The sequence below is a fragment of the Salvelinus alpinus genome, chromosome 35 (genome assembly GCF_045679555.1).
Source record: "Salvelinus alpinus chromosome 35, SLU_Salpinus.1, whole genome shotgun sequence".
NCBI classification, from domain to species: domain Eukaryota; kingdom Metazoa; phylum Chordata; class Actinopteri; order Salmoniformes; family Salmonidae; genus Salvelinus; species Salvelinus alpinus.
Window position 1 is genome coordinate 11,228,416 of NC_092120.1, and position 19,395 is coordinate 11,247,810.

At 45.0% G+C, this 19,395-nt stretch overlaps 1 protein-coding gene across 2 annotated transcripts; it reads right to left on the reverse strand.

The window, feature by feature from the left end:
• Nucleotides 1–4: 4 nt before the first annotated feature.
• Nucleotides 5–17,927, reverse strand: LOC139564607 (BMP-binding endothelial regulator protein-like). 2 transcript variants are annotated; one of them, XM_071384272.1, is made up of 15 exons: nucleotides 16,688–17,927; nucleotides 15,380–15,465; nucleotides 10,812–10,908; nucleotides 9,010–9,092; nucleotides 6,998–7,088; nucleotides 6,831–6,913; nucleotides 6,077–6,176; nucleotides 5,792–5,901; nucleotides 5,540–5,674; nucleotides 5,224–5,328; nucleotides 2,824–2,869; nucleotides 2,235–2,597; nucleotides 1,777–2,113; nucleotides 1,377–1,507; nucleotides 5–1,220 (listed from the first exon to the last, which is right to left on the reverse strand). In XM_071384272.1, the coding sequence occupies exons 1-15, from the start codon at nucleotides 16,794–16,796 to the stop codon at nucleotides 1,039–1,041; spliced, it is 2,058 nt and encodes a 685-aa protein (XP_071240373.1). In that variant the 5' UTR covers nucleotides 16,797–17,927; the 3' UTR covers nucleotides 5–1,038. The 2 variants fall into 2 exon arrangements, with proteins under 2 accessions (XP_071240373.1, XP_071240372.1); XM_071384271.1 differs by having other exon boundaries at nucleotides 10,812–10,911.
• Between the last annotated feature and the right edge of the window lie 1,468 nt (nucleotides 17,928–19,395).

The window sequence follows — 19,395 nt, forward strand, 5'->3', positions numbered from 1 at the left end:
GCGATGAGTTTCATGGAAATTATATATTGCTGGTCTTAAATAATAACTTACAAGGTCAAGTGAAATGTACGTCTTGAGGAACACCTTCAGTTTGAGAATCAACACACAGCAACCTGTACACTGAGCATTTAAAAATACAGTACGTTTCTTCCCTGCGATGGTGCAACAACCGAGTCACATATGGGCATTTCTCTTCACACAAGACACAATTACACAAACGCATAAATAGCTTTTTTCCCTTTAAATCATTTATAACAAAATTAAATGTTTGATTCTGGCTCTTGCTACAACATATCAATTGATCACTATATAAATTAACAATATCAACAACAAACAAATAATAATAATACAAAAAGCTATCTCTTTTTATACAAATCTTGTTAGTTTACAGTATAAAATAATCTTATGCAAGTGAGACCTGGGGGTTGTTCAATATGTTCATCGTAGAGTTTATCCCTTATGCTGGCAGGGTGAACATGCTTGTTCAAGATGCATTGGTTGGTTTCCTGATTTTGAATGTCTGTGTGCTGCAACAGAGTGAAACACTGAGGCCATATTGGCTCAACACAGAGCCAGCCCCACCCTTTTCCTGAAGGTCCATGACAGTCTGGATGAATGTCCCTTGAGTGTCCAGTAACTAAAGAAGCGTAGCCACAAAGGCTTTCCCAAAGGTTCTCTTCCTCTTTTAACTACAAGGGTGATGTTTCCCTCCAGGTTCCTATCCCATTTGAATGACAACATGGGCGCCATCCTGTGGAAACACAAGGTAATGCTGGACGAGTAAGAGCAGCCAACAGTGGAGTTCCAAACCCCAGTTTGTGATGGCCGGTATCTATCTCCCTCAGAGTGGATGAGGCCTCTACCTGACCCACCTGTCTTCTGAGAATCCCTTCAGTCCATCGTTGCCTGTCTGCAAATCCATTAATCACCCCACACTCACCCCCATGTCCCCCCCACTCCCCCAGGTATGAACCCTGAGTGCTAGGCAGTGTTGGTTGTTTGGCCCTCTCTCAGCCCCCTTCCCCTGGGGCACTAGGGTCACCGGCCAGGGCAGGCTATGGGCTTGATGCAGCGGCCCTGGAACAGCACCAGGTTGGCTGGGCAGTGGCAGCCGGCCACGCAGGGCTTGTGGCAGGGCCCGATCTCATTCCAGTTGTCACAGGTCTTGGTGCAGCCCGGGCCACAGGTGTCGTACACCGCTCCGTGTTTACACTGGGTCGCTGAGAAGATGGGAGTTGGTTAGACATAACTGCAGATCGCCTAACATGAATGGATTTCAGAGATACGTCGATCAATTCTGTTGAGCAAATTGAATGTGGGGGGAGAGTCCCCTGTTCCATGACGTTTAGTGATAGGCTGTGTGTGCTGTCACTCACCCATGCAGGCAGCCTCTGGCTTCCAGTAGACGGGGGCTCCCTCCCTCTCACAGGCCCGACTGTAGGCGATGAAGGACTCACAGTAACAGTTCTTATGCACCGGACACTCACACATGTCTGTTACACAGGACCTTGAGAGACAGAGGGAGAAAGAGAGAGAGATAAGACAAATAAATGTGGAAATAAATTGAATGAACTGGATTAAATGTATCTCCATACTAAGAGGGTTCCATATTCAACACAACATTGGACATTTTATGCACATTGGAGACAATCAAATATCACGTTTGCTATATGAACAAAATGTCACAAGAGCATTGGAAATGTTGCAGATTCTAGGACAAATCTCATTACAAATTAAGCTCCCCAACATTCCTGAGACACTCCAAGAACCACTGACCTAAAGAAGGAGGCAAAGTCCACCACCCGGTGACACTTCTGGAACTCCCAGGACTTGAGCTTCTGACACTCCCTGTGAGCGCGGAACCTGACCTTTACACTGCCGGGACAGAGGTACGAGGTGGGCCTCCTGACGGGCTGGGCACAAACCTCGTTCCCCTCCATGCGCCACGACTCTGCAAACTCATCCACCACGAACTTGAAGAGGCCGTCCCTGCCCATGGTGTCATCCCGCTTGTGTCCATTGTAGTTCCCACAGAGGCCGCAGAGACGACCGCGCAGGTGAGGAGCAGCCACCACCTCCACGAAGCTGTCCCCGTCCCACGTGATCTCCAGACCTGAGGGAGGGGAAGGAGGGAGAAAGAAAGAGACAAGAGAGTTATGCTTCAAAAAGGAGCTAAAATGCACTTTAGCAGTGTCCTTTAGGTTCCAATGAAGTTAACATGAAGCCTGTCTAACCTGCAATGGTGGTGAGTTTGAGCAGGTATCCATCCAGGTCAATGTGGACCCCAGGGCCATGGTAGGGCAGGGCGATGCGTGTGCCGTTCCTCCTCACCGTCAGGTGCTGGTGCAGGCTGAGACTCAGCCCTCCTATCCTCAGCTCCACTGACTGGGTCCAGGAGTAGGAGCGGGTTCGCCTCGCATCGTTCCTCACCACAACCGTGAAGCCAGAGTCAGAGCCGGCGCTGTTTCCACCCCCGCCAGAGGGGGCGCCACCACAGTCTCGAGTTAGAACATACTGGCAGGTTCCTTGGAAGTTAAATGTGCGCCCGTCGAAGGTGTTGTAGTGGGGGTCGCCGAATACAGTGCACACGCCTGGCTCTGGAAGAAGTGATTGGAGGGAGAGAGAGAGGCGAGTGTGTTTAATTATGGGCATCAATTTGATCCAACTTGTTTTCTTGTATTTTGCATGAGAAATCTGTGCTTAATACAACATGACTAAATGTCTATTTGAGAGAAGACCAAGAAAGAAACAACCGCCACAAAACTGGAAAATGCAACCCACAAAGGTGTGTGAGGACCTAGCAGAGGAGAGTAACTTACTCACTTTCAGTGCAAACCGGGCAGCAGCCTGTCCTGTTCAGGATCTTATTCTAGAAGAGACAGACAGACCGTTACACAGACATAGAGAGAGATCAGCAGGCAGCCAGTCAGAGTGCAAGAGACAGACAGTCAACTGGACAGTTGGACACATTACACATTAATACCCACACACATAGACACAGACAGATACAACCAGTCAAACATGGACAGCCAGACAGTGAGACATTGATACAGACAATTGATACTCTCTGCCTGGTGTATGTGTGTGTTTGCTAGAGAGATGGTGGGGGGTACGTTTCAACCTCCATCAGAGGTGCACATTTGAGAACTCTATCCCCTTCAACCTCCACTTACCTTTGCCCCAGGGCTGTCCTCATCCCTTACACCCCCCCCCCACACACACACACACACACCCTGGTCCCACCTGACCCCCATCACAGTGCACAAAGGGCTCTCCCTCTTTGAAGCTCTTTGAGAGATGGAGAGATTGGCTTTCAGGATCTAAATATAGGGAAGCTCTTCTTTACTGTCACTCAAACATCACCCAGACAAAGACCTGACTGGAGTGTCTCCTATGGGACGGAGGGGCAGACACATGGGTGACCGCACTGTGACCGCGTGACAGGTGAACGCTACATGACCACCAGGAAGGTATGATGAGTGGATGTTGTGATACTGTATGACAGGTGACCGCTATGTGACCAGATCTATATTGCAATTGACCGCTAGGTGACCGTGTCTCAGTTGGCTGTTATGTGACTATTACGACAGATGACCATGACTCAGTGACCAAGACACAAACACAGATGGCCGTTAGGGGATATACTACATGACTGTATAACAGGTGAACGCTGTGTGACCACTAGGAATCCATGACTAAGGCAGCCATATGTGACTGTAATTGTACTGTCTGACTAATGACCGTATGACAGTTCATTATACTACTATGTGACCATTATCTGCTCCATAACCATACGGGCGTGGTGTATATGTGATGGTGGGGTGCTAGCTTAAAAAAGAATGACAACGAGTCTTTAATATCGACTATATGAACGTATGAAAGAACAGATGACCACTACATTACCGTGCAACAAGCAACCGCTATGTGACCATAACAGGTCAAGGCTAGGTAACCATTGTAACCGTGTGAATGCTGGTCACTGACAGTATGAATAAGTAACTGATCATTTGGTCGCTGGAATGCAAAGAATCTACTACATCACCCCAAGACAGGTGACCGCCGTGGGAACTGGGACTGTTACTCAGCCCAAAAAACTTAACAGCTGAAGCTATGGTTACTGTGGTAAGTTACCAGGGTCGTGCCTTGGCCCACTCACACTGTTCTGGCCCAGCTGAATCGTTTTTGACTCCTCCTTACCGCTCCACCCTAAATCAGCTTCCAGCCTGCTGCCTACTGTGACACCAACACATCACGCATGTGGGTTGAACATTACATTTACATTTACATTTAAGTCATTTAGCAGAAGCTCTTATCCAGAGCGACTTACAAATTGGTGCATTCACCTTATGATATCCAGTGGAACAACCACTTTACAATAGTGCATCTAACTCTTTTAAGGGGGGGGGGGGTTAGAAGGATTACTTTATCCTATCCTAGGTATTCCTTAAAGAGGTGGGGTTTCAGGTGTCTCCGGAAGGTGGTGATTGACTCCGCTGACCTGGCGTCGTGAGGGAGTTTGTTCCACCATTGGGGTGCCAGAGCAGCGAACAGTTTTGACTGGGCTGAGCGGGAACTGTACTTCCTCAGAGGTAGGGAGGCGAGCAGGCCAGAGGTGGATGAACGCAGTGCCCTTGTTTGGGTGTAGGGCCTGAACATGTGGCGGTTAGTCACAGACAGTAACTCTGGATGGTAGAAAGCCTCTGTCTGTCTCAGCGGGAGGGGGACCAGATAGAAGGGGACGTGGTGAAGTGTGAAGTGTCTCATGTTGATGATTCAGGGAGAACAGAGGGACCCCAGGGCTATGTCCTATAGATATAGGCAGTGTTCATAACATAAGTGCATGTAAGTTGCGTATGGTGAAACAGCCACACTGTCCGCCACAGCGCATTTGTTCTCGTTTATATTTAGTTGATGAAACGGAGGAGAGGAGCAATCAGCATCGTGGTAAAAATGATTTGCAGGACATACTCTGCTGTTCTATCACGGGTCCAATGAAGAGAAAAACTGGGTTTGAAGTAACTTCTTTGTTGAAGTAATATCGCAAACGGACGTGGCAGTTTCACCGCTAAGGATTCCAGCTTTAAGGTGATAGGTAAAGTGAGTGAGCATGATTCTTTTTTTAAAGTCTATTCTAATCGATGTTGTCATTCACATCAATTAATTGAAAAATTCCTGGAATGAAAAGGTGCAATACAAAGATTGGGCCTTGAGCCTGTCACTCACCGAGGGGCAGCTGGTGATTGGCACACACTGCTTTGGCTGGCACTCGATGGCCCCCTTGACACAGGCACACAGGGTGCAGTTCACAGACGACCACATGTCTCCCTCCTAGAGCAGAGGAAGAAGCAGAGAGGGACCCAATCAACCACAACATCAATCAACTTATCAACGGCTGTATAAATATGCATATAAATGTCAGAATGAGGACAACTGCGGTGGATAAGTATCAGTGTTGAATGTTGAGGCAATGGTAAGGTTCTATTTTCCCAGTTGATATCGAGGATGCAGCATTAGGACTTGTTGTCCCAGACAGTCTCACCCGGTAGATCTTGTTCCTAACCCGGCAGTACTTCACTTCCGATACCTTCACAAAGGACAGACACGCCTCACAGCACTGGTCACCATGGCAACTGCCCGGCCGAGAGCAGCGCTTCCTACACACCACAGTGGAATTCTGGGAAGGTGGAGGGATACGAGGGAAGGAGAAGGGGTCAGTTATTGATGGTAACTTGGTGATATGGCACATAAATTGAATAGAGTTCTGGGGCCTGGTTCCCTGGTTAGTTCTTACCTTGCAGGTACAGGTGGTGCAGTTGTCGTGCTTGAAAGAGGTGCCGTCCTCATAGACCTCACTGTGGAACAGACAACTCCCCATCGACAGGTCAAACACTTTCCTCTGACCTGACGGAGAGAGAGAGTGAAAGAAAACAAGAGATCAGCTTGATGATAATTATTCTGACTGTTAAGATGTTTTAATAATGTGTGATGTTTTAATAATAATTCATGAAATATGAATATGTTCTCCAGACTTCTATCAGAGAGTCCTATGAGGTATTTGATGAGAGTGGAGTGTTACCGAGGCATTTGGGACAGCACTGTCCGGGCTGAGTGTGGCTCAGGTGGGCGGGGCATGAGAGGACAGGACACACATCCCTGACGCATAGGGTCCGCCCTCCCTGAAAGAACACAGCATATCAAATCAAATTGTTATTTCTCACATGCGCCGAATCCAACTGGTGTAGACCTTACCTTGAAATGCTTACTTACAAGCCCTTAACCAACAATGCAGTTTTAAGAAAATAGAGTTCAGAAAATATTTACTAAATAAACTAAAGTTAAACAAAATACCACAATAAAATAAGAATAAGGAAGCTATATACATAGACGTTAAAACAATGCTGTATTCATCTGCTCTTATGCATTACTCAACTTATCTCCACTTAATGACCGTTTCCCTTACACAATATAATTTGTACCTTTGTCTGCACCTGTGAAACCCGGATTACTACCTTCAACAGCTCACAAACACAACTACTCTAGATGCCAGATGGTTGTCACAGTTCCCCCTGGCCTTGTAGCAGTGTGCCCTCATTAACGGCTGGTACAAGATACAGTGTACACTAGTCCCACTGAGGCGTTAATGTGTTTACAGACTCACCTCACAATGTGTTTACTCACTCACCTGTTTGTTTACTAAGGGGAGGAGGAGGGGGGGGGCATGACCACTGTGAGTCCCCTGAGAGCCAAGACAAACTAATTTGGACCACAGAGGGGCCAGCCACTGTACTGTGGGGACTGGAGACATGCATGTCTATACAGTGTATACTCACAGTGCAGGTGCATTTAATACAGGGTTTTCCCTCAGGGTGAAACTCTTCCCTCTCTTTGTACAGACGGCCCTCCAAGATACAGCCTGGAACAGAAGAGACACACAGGTTAGCTTTATTATCGATGTATTCCTTTTTTCACACACACGCACACACACACAATCACTCACTCGGGCACGTTGGACAGCACTTCTTGGGGTGAATCTTGGGGTTCCTGCAGTGGACGACACATTGTGCTTCCGCTTCAGTTACGACACCTTCCTGTCAAAACCAGGAAGCAATTAAAACAGTGGTTTATTTATTATTGTTCGAGCAAATTTCCTACAACGTATTCCCAGCAGCATACATGTCCAGTCCTAGGCTACGTACATCAGTGAATATTCTGCTGCATACCTCTCATTCCTGTATTAGACAAATTCGTCTCTCGGTTGCTTAGCGGTTTGAATCCCGTTTCAGTTATGTAAGGCATGTACTACGTAAGCAGGATATTAGATAGGGACATACCATTCTGCATCTCACACATGCATCTATTCTACACACTGGAACACCTCTGATCACTCACTGGAAATGTACCTGAAAAAATATCCTGAATCAACAAGATATTCAATGAGAACCACCAACTGAAGCTCAGAAACACACACGCACACACCTCCCTTGTTGGGCAGATCTCAGTAGTCTGCCATGTGTTTAGTTCAATAGAAGTGACATGTATTATACATACCCTAGGATTGTTAGAAGTAGGAGTGTTAGAACTAGGGACCTCAACACATTGTTTGTGTGTGAGGTCTGGATACTGGTTAGACCACCCCTCCCTTTCCCTCTGCGTGGGTATCTTGGGGATGGAGTAAATGAGTGGTGTGTGGAGCTCAGCTTTTTTCGCACTCCACCCTTCAACACGCAGACTAACACATAGCTTAGTTTGACTGGACCTCCCCAATGCTGGAGCTGACACTCCCTCACACAGCTGTGTCCACTGCCATTTTATTTTGTTTTATTTTTTACATTTAACCTTTATTTAACTAGGCAAGTCAGTTAAGAACAAATTCTTAATATATATTTACAATGACAGCCATTGACTTACAGTGTTCAGATCTGTGCATGTGTTTTGTGTTTTAAGTGGTATTGTGGGACCCTGTGAGTGTGTGGTGTGTATACAGTAAGTGAGGTTGGGTGTACATGTGGTTTGAGTGTGTTTTGAGGAGACGTGTGGGGTTAGTCTTGTGAGGTAGACACTGGGTTGGGAAGGCTTGGAACCAGATGGGTGGACTGTACTGCCAAGTTCACCTGGCTCCTCTCCCAAAGATATTGAGACATATATCATCCTCCTTTATCTTTCTATCCCTCTCCTTCACTCGCTCTCTCTCTCTCTCAGCCCCCCCAACTTCATTTTCAATTCAATTCAATTTTATTTTATATAGCCCTTCGTACATCAGCTAATATCTCGAAGTGCTGTACAGACACCCAGCCTAAAACCCCAAACAGCTAGTAATGCAGGTGTAGAAGCACGGTGGCTAGGAAAAACTCCCTAGAAAGGCCAAAACCTAGGAAGAAACCTAGAGAGGAACCAGGCTATGAGGGGTGGCCAGTCCTCTTCTGGCTGTGCCGGGTGGAGATTATAACAGAACTATGCCAAGATGTTCAAAAATGTTCATAAGTGACAAGCATGGTCAAATAATAATCATGAATAATTTTCAGTTGGCTTTTCATAGCCGATCATCAAGAGTTGAAAAACAACTTCATCTGCCTTTCTTTCTCTTTATGTCTCTTCTTCCTCCAACCCCTTGGCTATCTGTCCACTGTCTCTTTTTCTCTCCCTCACCTCTCGTTCCCTCTCCAACTCTTGTGTCTCTGTCTGCGTCATTCAGCCTCCCACTCTAAATGTATGTCTATCTTTCCCTAGATCCTCATTTATCTTTCTCCCTTTCTTCATTAATCTCTCTCTCCCTTTCCACCCGTCTCTCTTTCACTCACTCCCCCTCTGTCTGTTTGCCTCTTTTCCACTCACTCCCCTCTATCATTCCCTCTCTCTTTCCCTCTTCCTGTCTGCCTCTCTCTTAGTTCTCCCTCTTTCCTTCTCTCCGTCATTTACTTTACATTCCCTCTACTTACTTTTCTCATCATCATCTCTCTCTCTGTCTTTTACCCTCCCTTTCTCTCTTTCATTTCTCTGTGTGACACTCACCTGACAGCGGCGAGAGATGCAGGGCTTGAGGGAGCTGGTCCAGGAGACAGAACTATTATAGGACTCTCCATCCAGCTGACAACCTAGAGAGTGAAAGGGGAAGGATAGAGAGAGAGAGGGAGAGTGAGAGAGAGAGAGAGAAAGTTAGCACTCCAAACTTGGATGTGAATGTTTACTAGTTCGTGGAAACTAAAAGTCTACAGGGAGCACTAAATGGACCACATGTGTGAACATAGAGCTGTTTGCCTCTCCAGACCATAAGTGTTGAGACAGATTTAACACAGGGTTATAAATCCACTGTATGCGATGCCTGGAGGGAGTCTGTCTGCCACCACCGTCAGAGCCAGCTGGCTATAGTGCCCCCTATGGCTTGGGAAGACCTTTCTTTGATTGTCATGATTTGGCATAGTGATGGTGAGGTTTAGTAGTCTCGACACTGTCAGATATGTGCAATCCAGACACTTGAGACAGACAGACAGGCATGCACACACTCTGACAACCCCAATCCATTATATAGATGTATCAAGATACCAGAACATGTTGTTGTGAGCTGTCCAGGTCTATTCCAAGGGCATGATAAAAACACCATGTGAAATGGGCCTGGGCCTGAGATCCACTATGAGCAATCACAACGCTCCAGATACACCACCCACAGTCAATAAGGGACTAAATGAATACGCTCTTCAATTTCAACAGATATAGGGTTGTCTGGTATTGGAAACACAGCAAAACCATTCCTATGATAAAACCATTGCATTAAGTATTTGAACAGTGGGAGGTTTTCGTGCTGACACGAGCAAGTTCTAAATGTAGACATGGTCATGAATAAAACCCAAAGTCAACCACAATGGAGGAACAATAGGCACTAATACCGTTCACCATGACAACATGGGGCTTTCCATGGTCGACTTAAGCGAGCTCCACCTCTTTTCATTTGAATTAACTCTAGTCTCGTATAATCTTGACCGCAAACAAAGGACCGCGCCCCTGATCATGAGGTGGTCAATCCTGTGGACCGTGTCCAAGGTGACCCCAACACTACGCGACTCCTGTGTGTTCCGACCGGGAGGTGAATGAGTGCAGTCCTAGTCTGGGAGGTTGAGAGGTGCAGCGGCTCGTAAACTAGGTTTATTTCTGTGCCCCATAAACCCAACGCTGAACCCCAACGCCAACGGGTCCCAACCCGTCCCAGAGAGGAGAAGTCCACCACTGCAGCTGTGTGTGTGTGTGTGTGTGTGTGTGTGTGTGTGTGTGTGTGTGTGTGTGTGTGTGTGTGTGTGTGTGTGTGTGAGAGAGATGCTGGCAAACATTGTGAGAAAGAATAGGTCTGAAGACTTAAATACGATCCGCTGTATGCCTGTCACATGTTTGTGGGTTATGTGAGTAGAAGCCTGGAAAATAATAGCTATATGTGTTTGTGTATGTAGCAATTTACCCTCAAGCAGAATCTTCAATTGGTCTGATACAGTACACATACACACGCATAGTAACTATTGTGCTGTGGGAAGAAAAACTATTCCTCATTCCTCCACAAGGAGGCAGTAGTGGTTAAATAAGTAGGTTGACCAGTGCAGCTGGACACAGTCTTCTACAGTGGGACACAAGCGGTCACGTCACCCTCACTCCTACAGGTAGCATCAATGACCGTCTAAAGAGATCCAGATATAGACCTAACTCACTCCACTAGACAAAGTTCCAAGTATATTGGTCTCGCTGAGACTACAGAACAGTACATGCATCCCCTAACCTTCGACCTCATGTTTTCATGGTGATGAGAGTAGTAGAGTGTGTGTGCTGCTCACCTTTGCATCTCTCACAGCAGGCTCCTGTCTGTTTGACCACCAGAGCACAGTCCTCAGACACCAGGGGACACTTCTCCTGTTTACAGTCTGCCTTCCCCTTCTGATGGAGAGGGGGAGGGTGGGAGGGGGAGGGAGGGAAGGTAGAGAGATAGAGATCGAAAGAGAGAGGGGGGAGGAAAGAGAGAAAGAAAGAGACGGAGGGATGGAGGGAGAGAAAGAGAAGATGCTTTTTGATTGCCATCAGTGTATTCACATTATAAAGTCTCCTACACATTCTTTGTCGACACACTCCCTTTTTACAGGCTAAAATGAACTCTGGTTACATGTACTTTATGCAGATGTTCTCTTTCTCTCTTCTCAATTTATATACAACCCCACTTTATATACTCGCTTACCCATTATCACTTTGCCACTAGCTTTATACACTCCCTTTATATAGTCCCCATTTACTCAGTGCAACCAAACTGGACTGTATAATGAGTCAACTTCAAAGCCTGACCGTGGACCATATAACTAAAATAAAACTGGGCGGTTTTATTTACAGAGAGCCTTCACTGGTTCCCTAACCACGCTGGTTTGGGTGATGCCATCAGTGAAGGCGAGAGAAGGCCGGCGAGAGGCGAAGGCACATGGAATCCATACATAGTCTCTGTAAAGCTCTCCCCAAACCACTGGCTTAAATCGAAGAGATTTTCATATATGATGCCAGATATATATATAAATGAGATATATATATAAATGAGAGAGAGAGAGAGAGAGAGAGAGAGAGAGAGAGAGAGAGAGAGAGAGAGAGAGAGAGAGAGAGAGAGAGAGAGAGAGAGAGAGAGAGAGAGAGAGAGAGAGAGAGAGAGAGAGAGAGAGAGAGAGAGAGAGAGAGAGAGAGAGAGGTTATGTGTCTTCTGACGACCACAGTTATCTCCAGTAGTGTCATAGAGGTCACGTATTTGTCCTTGAATCTTTATGTCTCTCCACACCTGTGCTTTGGAGCCATTCCACTCGGCAGCCATTAACACTAAGTGGTGTGAAGAGGTTTGACCTCTCTCAGCAAAGGTCAGGGGTCAAATCAGGTCACCACGCCTCATAAACACTCAACATACCGTGCTCTTTCTGAAGCTTCTTACTGGTCTACTGGTGGTATGTCATGGCTTCTAATAGGCCAACGGGTGGTCTGGGGATTGTTATTGGACTACTGCTAGTCTCTTGTAATAACTAGAGAAATATTTGACCTGAGGGGTAATAACATGTTGATATGTTAATGTGACCATCTAAAAATATATATGTAGAGTATGTAAGATGCATTGATCCCTGACATGATGGTCATGTGCTGTGGAAAGATTATCACTAGATGGCGACAGCACAGTCAGTTTCACTGTCTCCATTTGCCAACTTCAGATAATCAAAATGTGTTCAGTCAAACCATGGTCTTCGGATAATTTCTCTCTCCCTCCCTCCTAATCTCTCTCCCAATCTTTTCCACTATCACTCTCTCTCTCATTCTGACCTCAGAGGACATGTCAAAACAAGCTGACAGGCTCGCCAGCCGCCATGTCGTCGGTCTTTCATGGAAGGATGGAGAGATCACTAAAAGGCTCTTCAGAGAAGCACTCAAATCAAAGGCCTATTTAAACCTGGATTCCTTGCCCTCGTGACCCTTCACCTCCCTCCAAAACAAACAGGTCGCAACCCCACAGGAGCAGCAGTTGTGGCTTAAAACTGGATGAAAAAAGATAAGGGCAACAATATATACATTTCACTGAGAAGTCACAAGCCTATCCAAGAAGTAGGCCTATTCCTGCACCAGTAGTAGAAAGTGAATGGTGCTGAATGAACTGAATGTAACTTTTGGCTCCGATAGGTAGACTAGCTCCATGACTTTTCTTTGAATTCAGATGGTTGTTGTCCTATCCTTCTTTATGTCCTGGCAGGTAGCCTAGCAGTTAGTATATCTGATCCGTTAAGGTGAAAATCTGTCGATGCGCCCTTGAGCAAGGCACTTAACCCTATTTAATCCAGGGGAGCACTTAACCCTATTTAATCCAGGGGAGCCGTACTACAGTAGAGGCTGCTGAGGGGAGGACAGAAACCATGTGTTTGATGAATTTGTATACCATTCCACTGATTCAGCTCCAGCCATTAACACGAGCCCATCCTCCCCAATTAAGGTACCACCAACCTCCTGTGCCGTACTACTATGGCTGTCCCTGTAAAACAACAGATTTCACTGCACCTATCTTGTGTGTGACAATAAAACATATATACAGTACCAGTTAAAAGTTTGGACACACCTACTCATTCCAGGGTTTTTCATTATTTTTTACTATTTTCTACATTGTAGAATAATAGTGAAGACATCAAGACTATGAAATAACACATATGGAATCATGTAGTAACCAAAAAAAGTGTTAAACAAATCAAAATATATTTTAGATTCTTCAAAGTAGATACCCTTTGCTTTGATGACACCTTTGCACACGGTTGGCATTCTCTCAACCAGCTTCATGAGGTAGTCACCTGGAATGCATTTCAATTAACAGGTGTGTCCAAACTTTTGACTGGTACTGTATTATTGTTATTTAACCTTTATTTAATAAGGAAAGTCAATTAAGAACAAATTCTTATTTTAAAATGACAGCCTACCCCGGGCCAAACCCTCTCCTAACCCGGACGACGCTGGGCCAATTGTGCGCCGCACTACGGGACTCCCCATCACGGACGGTTGTGATACAGCCTGGATATTTTTTTTGTCTCTACCCCTCTATTAGAAGTATCCTGGAAGGTCCAATTGCAAAGCTGCTCTGGCGATTCTCTAACACCATCTTTGCTCTATAGACCACTGGGAGAACTGAAGGGGATGGAGAAAGAGAGCGGAAAATAAAGGAGGATTGTGTCTTCTAGACTACACTCTTAGAAAAAAAGGGTTCCAAAATGGTTCTTCAGCTGTCCCCATAGGAGAACCCTTTTTGGTTCCCGATAAAAACCCTTTTGGGTTCCATGTAGAATCCTCTGTAGAAAGGGTTCTGCATGGAACACAAAAGGGTTCTACCTGCAACCAAAAAGGGTTCTACCTGCAACCAAAAAGGGTTATTCAAAGGTTCTCCTATGGGGACAGCTGAAGAACCCATTAAGGTTCTAGATAGCACCTTTTTTCTAAGAGTGTAGAGATATCAACACTGACAACGCCAGTGGCAGAGGTAAAGACTGTAAAGGTACACGGTGAGTATTGATCTCCATGTTTGTGGAGCGGTTGGAACAGGAAAGGACCTTTGGCTTCCCAAATGTTTGCAGATCACTGGTCAGCCCACTGAGCTCATCAATCACTGCTACTGAGAAAGAGGAGGCAAAAAGCGAGGGAGAGTAGTAGATAACAGGTTAACGAGAGCTGCCTCCTGGCTGTCTGTATATAATGTTTAGCGAGCGGGAGGCAGATTCCTGCGTCTTGTGAGATGGCTGGCGAAAAGAATGGCTTCTCTGTGTGCCTCAGTTTCCGCCAGTGAAGGGCCATTAACAAGTACTCCGCCGCAACTGGGAGCCTGTGAGTGACACTAGAGCCCTGACAGCTCACCCCCCACCCTTTAAAATCCGTTAACCCCCCTAAAAGACAGCATGGCGACACAAGTGTCTTTCAGGCTGGCCTCCCTCCCCTGCGAGGCACTCTGGGGCCAGTGACATGATGGACGAGCCAAGATGAAAGGCTAGCCGTGGCCCTCTGATGACTGATAGCATTCAGCAGGGCTCCTAGTGATGGAAGCCTGATAAGGAGGTGGTTAGCAAAGGGAGACATAGCAAAGAGACTATCAGAGCCACTAGAAACAGCCGAGGCAGCACGGCCACAGTAGCGTGCACAGTGCACACATAAATATATAACCTTGCACGCACACACACACTGTTTCTCTGTTTCACATAGGGCAAATACCCTGCAAGTCAAACATAACATTTGTAGAAACTTCCTCACCACATGACACTTAAAGAGGGACTAAAAAGACAGGCGAGGGAGAGCATTATTGAATCTGGCTGCTGGTGACAGAAAAGCCTCTTACTTGCATTCTCAACCCCTAAAACAATGACCTTCAAAGCAAGGAGAGACAGAGGTCAAAGAGCAAATGTTCCAGGAAAGACGCCTCCTTTCACATGTGTAACGTTAGCCTCGATTTAACAGGCATTCGGGGCAAAGTCAGCATAAAGACAAGGGCGTCTTTAAACAAACAATGCCATTTTGTTTAAAAGCCAGTGTGGGCTTAGAGGGGAAATAATTACATAGCTAGACTACTGCTCTTATTGAAACATTATTCATCATTCTTTGTGATTAATAGAAAAAACAGTACAGGCCTATTTGCCCACTTAGGCCTACAACTCGGCTATAGACTATACATAATTAGGCCACAATATGAATATTAATAAAGCTATTCAGTCAAGCGCAGAGGCAAGAATTACGCACAACAATTGAGTTTTGTTCCTCCTCCGTGGAACCTACGTGCCAACAACAAATAGGGATGCTCAATGTCAACTAACAATTACCTGCCCTAACACCATTTGAAAGTTATTTAGCAAGAATTGGGATTTGTTCTCACCAGACAGACGCAGGTGATGCACGGGTTGTCCGTTATGTTGGGTATGTGGAGCACCTCTCCTTCGTTCTCGCAGCTGGCTTCTGTACCTGAGAAGGGCGCGAGGAGAGAGGCAATACATTCGCGCCTTTTCATCTTCATTGACGTGATAAAACAGCGAAACAAGACGCCCCAGAGAAGATATGTCATGGACAGGCTCGCCGTATTCGAATTGTGCTTTTTCTTTAGGCCTACCGGGAATTGCACCGGCTATGCCATAACGGTGAGGTATATTTTGTAGACGTTAAAATAAGTAGTTCATATTTCTAATTTATTTTTATTATATAGGCTATAGCCTATAACTTTTTCTAAATGACGAAATATTAGATCAGCTTACCTCAGAATATTTTTGTCAGAGTGACTTAATTTAGATGAGACATAACATTTTTAGTTGAGCAGGGTAGTGGCAGCCAGGGAAAGTGTTGGGGGGAAAATTTGGTGACAATTTGGTGAGAATTGGAGCAGGGCAATTACCCCGACAGTAGCGTACCCTACAACCTTCGCGTGTAATTAAACCAGCACAGTTTTAAGTGATTGTGGGGAAACCCAACACTTTAGCCTCAATCCAATGAGGCTTTTCTTCTTTTATAAAGCAGAGATGAATAGCCCTATAAATGTTGTTTACTCTAAATCCACCTCTTGCAGCCGAGCACAGTGACAGGGCGCATTTGTCTTTCTACAACCAGACAACTTTCCTCTTCCACGAAAACGGTGCGTTCAACCCGGGTCCTGCAGGGAAAACAATAGACAAATGATATACCGCATATTTTGAATACCAGGTAGCGACACGCCATGGGAATTTGATGGTAGCCTACTCAGGGTTTTTCTGGGTTTTTTTTCAGGATTTTTCTTTCCCCTGAAATAAATGATCACTGACCTCGACAGCACGACCCAACGCGAGTTTCCAAAACAACAGTAGATGGGCAAATTATACTGGTAATCCAATGCTCCTGTCATAAGGTTTCAAACGAGCCCGGGGGTACCAGTTACTCGACAGAACATGTTTTTTTCACTCAACTTTTAACGTCAATCCAATGACATTGTGACATTTGTTGTTGATTTAACGTTGATTTCACGTTAGTTTTGATTTACATTTGGTTGAATTGTCAACTAACGTTAGACATTGAGCTAACGTCTGTGCCGAGTGGGAAGTAACGGGAAAAGTGAATAGCCTACCTCTAGGTCTATAGGATAGCTTTTGGGCTTTTTCCTTGTTTTTGTCAATTGCTTGACATGTTTTGAAACTAAATAGGCAAAGTCAATGTATCTTACCTGTAATTAAAGGCGAGGAGGACTGTGGCATTTGGAACAGTAAAAACACGAATAAAAAGCTGCAGGTGAACGAAAGTTCCAAGGCGCTCGAGCAGCAATATAACATCATCCTAAAATTGTTCCAGTAAAAAAAGAAGGAAAACGTAAAAAAGAAAATGGTATGCTAGAATATACATATATATATATATTTAAATCCCCATGAGTTGGTGTGCGAATGAAAACCCTAGAATATATGGGACTCCAGCATAATTGCCCTCATTCAGGCTACTATAGCGTTCTTCAGTTGGTTTTGTTCCAGCCCATAACCTTCAGTTTGTCAAAATGCTAAACGACATCCCGTGTCCTCCGGCATCCGACAATCGACATGACACATGAAAATTACAATGACAATGCCGTGCGGACAGCCAGGCGACAGTCCTCATGTCGCGTCCAGGAGCGCTCTTGTGTTCCCAAAACAAGTGCAGGGGTTAGAAAATGTTTCCAAAAAAGTGAAAAACAAAGTTCATAAGAGATTAAAATAAAACAGATGCGTATAGTAAAAAGACAAATAAAACTATTTGGAAATAAATTCCCCAAATAGCCTAAAGATATACTCGTAATTAAATGTCTTCAAAAATCCTCATATTTGGCAATATCAAAAATATACAGATGTTGTCAAGTGCTAAAAGAAACCGGTTGCGTTTAGAATTGTAGGTCCGTTTTGCGCCGAGATGCTGTCCAACTGTCTCAGGTTTAGTAGCGGGCTTTAGGTTAGGCTACACGAGCCGGCACTGGTCTCACTCGCGAGAAGCGAACCACCTCCAGCCCAAAGTTATAGTAAACTGCTCCTACTGAGGCGCACGGCGATGCCAGCGTAATAGAAACCCTACTACTCCAGTTAAACATACCCGCAGGGTGCAGGAACCTCCTCCAAACAAAACGAGAACGGCCCCTCAATATTTCAATTGTTGCGGGGGGTTTAATAATCCGAGTGATTTGAAGTACAATCTTGCCCGCTGCTCCCGGCTGGCTGCAGCTCTGGTAATGAAACACTCCGTACAATACCGCGCTGTGAGAGAACCACCTACTGCAATCAGATCTCGAGGCTGGATCTCGTTTCACTACGAACAAGCCTGGATACACAACATGCGATTCACCTGTCTTTACTGTTAATCTCTGCTGCGCTCTCTCAACATGGTCACGCTGCAAAACAGGGTGAAACGCAGAATGGAACAACGAAAATTCCCTAATTCAGGCCACTTTGTATCAAGGTGGGGTTTCTGCGCCGCTCGAGATGCCGGTGGACCAAGCGTCATCCCACAATTGTTGATCTCCCCCCACCCGCATTGATGGGGCGCACCACAATGTCTGTCTGTTCAGTATCATACATTTTACATTTTCCAGTCATATCCTCAATGCAACACTTATTTGATAAATTAGGCATTTTCTTTGTTTGAGCCCACTTCAAAGGTCTGATGTCAATTCAGTATATATCATCTATAACATTTCAATAGCCTATAATAAGGGCACATATCTAGTTTAGGCTACATTAACCAGCTTGCATGACATGAAGTGTCTGTTACTGTTGTTTGAGACAGTTTTAGAAATCGACACCTTTTAAAACAGTTTGACACTCTTAAAATTGTGCTTCTGAAGAACCTCAAATGGGAAGGAAAAGCATTTCTTCAAAGAACCAATTATGAACCAACCCTGTATTTACAGCATTTAACTGTCAAGGAACAATGTTTTATTTTATCTAATTGCATTTCTCTTGTTACTTCGCATTGTAAACATGCCACGAGTGACGAGTAAACTTAGTGAATGTGTGTGTGTGTCTGTGTGTTAGAAAGGGAATGTGTGTCACTGTCTTTGTGTCGACAGTGTGTGTGTGCATTCAGCAGTACAGATGAACGTTGTGTTAATATTGAACACAAGATGTCGCCAAAGAGCACCCTTTTGAAGTAGAGGTGTCTATTCCCAAATTCTCCGCAAGATTATTACAGATGCCGAGTTGAAACAGTTATTTATTTAACTGTGCCATAAATGACCCTCTTACACTCCAAAACGACATAGGCCTATTGCGCTGTCGTAATTCAGATTCCTTAGTATGGTCCTTTGTAGCTCAGTTGGTAGCGCATGGTGCTTGTAACGCTAGGGTAGTGGGTTTGAATCACGGGACAACTCATAAGTACGTTTTGGATAAAAGCGTATGCTAAATGGCATATATTATTATATTATAGAGCAGGGAGGGATGGGCAACTTTGATGGAGTCGGGGGACACAAAAAAACGGAACTCGTCATGAGGGGCCGCAGCAGCTCCCCTCGTCACAGTGAATATATATGTTTTGTTTAAAAGTACATTTCCTGCAATTCTGCACATTTTGCCATGGGGTGTAAAGAAAAGTTCAATTTTAAAACAAGTTTGCTGCAATTCTACCCATTTTGCCATAGCTGGAGGCAAATCTTTGCTGTTTTTAATATTATAACTGATGATCAATAGGCCCCACCCTGGTTGGTAATTCAACCATGTTCACTACATGTTTAGATAGCTGGCCACTAGACTAATTTACCAATCAGATTTTTAATTTTTTTACATGGGCTAATTGAGTGGCTGCTGATGCACAACCAAATTTCGAAGTTGCACCTTGTGTATTATATTATTCAAAAAAAGTTCCTAAAAAAATGATAATATTTGTATTTTATTTATTTTGGGGTGAAACTGCTCTACG